General features: G+C 38.4%; 1 protein-coding gene across 1 annotated transcript; it reads left to right on the forward strand.

Moving 5' to 3' along the window:
• Positions 1-293: 293 nt before the first annotated feature.
• LOC121840227 lies at positions 294-2444 on the forward strand. The gene is made up of 6 exons (XM_042302812.1): positions 294-516; positions 569-713; positions 838-1054; positions 1280-1521; positions 1744-2017; positions 2304-2444. Exons 1-5 carry the CDS (start codon positions 294-296, stop codon positions 1904-1906), a joined length of 990 nt encoding a protein of 329 aa, XP_042158746.1. The 3' UTR covers positions 1907-2017; positions 2304-2444.
• The last annotated feature ends 996 nt before the right edge of the window (positions 2445-3440 follow it).

Consider the following 3440-nt stretch of genomic DNA (forward strand, 5'->3'; position numbering starts at 1 on the left):
GCAATAATGCAACTGACCTTGTGGCAAAAAGTGGAACACATTTTATTGCAAAAGGAGTCAAAATAAGTGTAGAAATAGCTAAACACACCACAATCTTGGTCCAAATGATTCGGTCTATTCCTACAGAACATGTTATCAATGACATATTTGTCCTCAAATTAAAAAAGAAATTGAAGAGCAGCAAAGATATGTGGGCAGTATGACCAAGATGGCAGACATGATTTACCAGATGTGATTTGCCTAAACGATGAGTTCCTAAGCTCCATTTCGGAAAGTCTCCGAAGCGTTCATAGATGCTTGTGCTGGTCATATGTCCTCTTTGTGACGGAACATTCAAGAAGAAGCTCAATGGAGTTACTGGAAAAGTTGTTGACAATGTACTTGGCAGACACAAAACTGAGGCCTTTTTCCAGAACCGGCAGCATAAACATGATATGAAGTCAGCCAGTCAGAAGACTGGGAAAGCTCTGTCAGAGACTGAAACAAAAGAACTTCTGGACTATGCAGAGAAGATTGGTGATGTTAATCGACCAGCCTCGGCCCTGGACATTTATGTCCTCACAAACAGTGACCTGCTCCATGGTAAAGGCATCCAGTTCAAAGTGGTGGATCAAGATGGGAAAACGCTCTCAGAGGAGTCCTACCCGGGAACGAACAGCTCAGCCGGCAAAAATCACTCTACGGCTGACCAAAGAACCTGAGAAAACACACAGGTATTTGTCCTAAACTGTTTGGTAGACCTTCATCAACAATACTGCAAATCTCCCAAAATTAGGATGTCTCCATTAAAACTACATTAATGAGAACCAATGGTGCTCTTTATTTCTGCTCTTTCAGTGAGGAAGGAATCCTCTCTAAAGCAAAAGACAGAATCCAAGGAGTGGAAAGTCCATACAGTGGTCACTTTGACATCATCCAAGATGGCAAAGTAATCCCTGTGTGCTCAGAGAACAAGAACTGCCTGTACCATGCCCTAGCACAGGCAACATCTAACAGGTCAGAGGATGAGATCACGAGTCAAGCTGTGGATCTACGAAACAATGTTAAAGACCAGGTACTGTACGCCTACTCATGTCTACGTATAGTTTAAATAATTCTTAAACTAAGTAACTTTCTGAAATATGTCATTTTCATCAAATCCGACGAAAGAACACTAGGAAATTAAGATGATTGGTAGATACCAACTGTATGAATAAAATAAATGAATATAACATATTGCATCTTTAACCTTGGTTGCGGAGTAATTGGAGTTATTGATACCTGTTATGTCTTCCCATAGATTAAAGGGAGCCTTCAGGCTTATAGTGAAATGGTTAAAACCCAGAAGGCCTATGGTGCACTTGAGAAAAATCATGGAAAATATGCTATAGTTGGAGGGGCCAGGAATAGAAAACGGACGAATGATGGGGAATATGAACATGATATCAGGCCCATGAAGAATTGTCCTTATAGTTCCTCAGGGATAAATGAGTATGACATAGCCTTTACATACAACCTTGGATTAGTTGGTCCTTTCAAAAGGTATTTTAGCATAATAATTTTTTACACTTTTATATGGGCATTGTTCAAATCTACCAATGTTATTATAATGACCCTGCATTGTTTTTACACTTGAATATATTATCAAGACCAGAAATGTATATAATAATTCATAAAGCATTGACATACAAATTGTGTAAATAGATGTGTTTACTTGAATTGTACTTCCATAGTACAACCCTTTCTCTTCTATTCCCTCATCAGCGTCAAAAACACCAAACTTTTCTCTGACAACATGGGGGAAAGAGGCATTGTGGAGGCAGACCATATCCCACCAAAGAATTCCCTGAAGCTGGCCAGAGACCAAAAATCTCAGATGAAAAATCTTCAACAGAAGAATCCGAAGCTTGATTTTGATATGATTTAACAGCATTGAATCAGATCAAAATGGAGGGAACCTGCTCACAATGCGGGTTCTCAAACAGCATCACAGGAATGCTCTAACCACTGGAAGGAGTAAGACATCTGTCATCTGCAGGTGAATTATCAATTAATATAGGTGCAATCCATCCCTTCCCTTTCTCCCTGTGATACACAACCGAGGCTGAAATAAAAAAACAGAAACAAACTTCATTTGATATAATTTAAGCAAGGTTTCTGCCTGCTCCTCTTCTTCTTAGACCTTTCAGCCCTTTAATTTAGCTACAATGTAAAAGTTCCATTCTTGTGGTGTTTAAGGAATTGAATACTTACTATCTATGCTGCTTCCCTAATTTGTAATGTTCTCAATCTCCTAACACTGTGCATGGCCTTCCAACTCACAGGAAGCTGCTGGCGGATACACTTGCAAGCGGAGATGTGGAGAAATCACTGAAGTTGCCAGCCAGTATTGCAATGGAACATTTAGAACGGTTTGCCGTTCTAAACAACACCCGTGCCAATGTATCCTCCAAACACCGGCTTCTGGGCATTATCCCTGAAGTCTGTCCTTCTTGATTATAGGAAATTCTTCACTAGATTATTCTAATTTTCACAGAAAGTTTTAATATTAATTTGTTTATGTTTTTATTCTAGGAAAGCCCAATAAACTTACCCTGGGATCCATTGATTTATCTCCTGAAGGAACAGTGTTCTACTATAAAGCTGGCTTCAATCAGATGCTGAATCACCATAGTAAAGAGGGGATCATCGACCAGAATCAGCAGGCGAGGCTGAAGTCCTGGGTGTCCGATAAGAAGTACATGGACCCGACACCCCAGACTACAACGACATCCTTGCAGCCATCCAGTAACACAACCTCCACTGGAGACATGTTAGTAAAGGGATAAAATCATACTTTTATATTCAGCATAAGAATATCATGAATTCAGTATAATCATAAGGTGAATCATTTCTTGTTGAACCTTAGGTGAATGACAATTTGACCTTTCTACTGCTGCATAATTACTATACTTTTTTGTTTGTGCTTCCACAAGGTAGCCTATGGCTTTTCAAAATAGATACAGTAACTTATGTGCAAGGTGCATGAGATGTAAGCTTGCTAAAACAACTATAGGTTCTTTACAGTAAACTGTAAATTGACTTTTGATTTTGTTTCATTCAGTACTGTATGCTATACTGGGTGCCAAAGTTCATTTCTCAATGTCATAATATTTACTGATGTCATAATATTTCATGTTTGTAGTTTCTTAGTGTTGAATTATATAGCCTACTTTCCATTTTAGTGTAATGATCATGATAACCTTTTAAAATCAAATCAGAATGTATTTGTCGCATGTGCAGAATACAGTGAAATGCTTACCCACAAGCCCTTAACCAACAATGCAGTTTTAAGAAAAAAGAAAGAAAGAAAGAAATATTACAAATAATTAAGGAGCAATAATAAAATAACAGTAGCGAGACTATGTATTTTATGCTCATCATCAGTGGTTTCACAGTCAAATCATGGTCTCATTGGAAGT

The sequence above is a fragment of the Oncorhynchus tshawytscha genome, linkage group LG20, assembly GCF_018296145.1.
Source record: "Oncorhynchus tshawytscha isolate Ot180627B linkage group LG20, Otsh_v2.0, whole genome shotgun sequence".
Classification (NCBI taxonomy): Eukaryota; Metazoa; Chordata; class Actinopteri; order Salmoniformes; family Salmonidae; genus Oncorhynchus; species Oncorhynchus tshawytscha.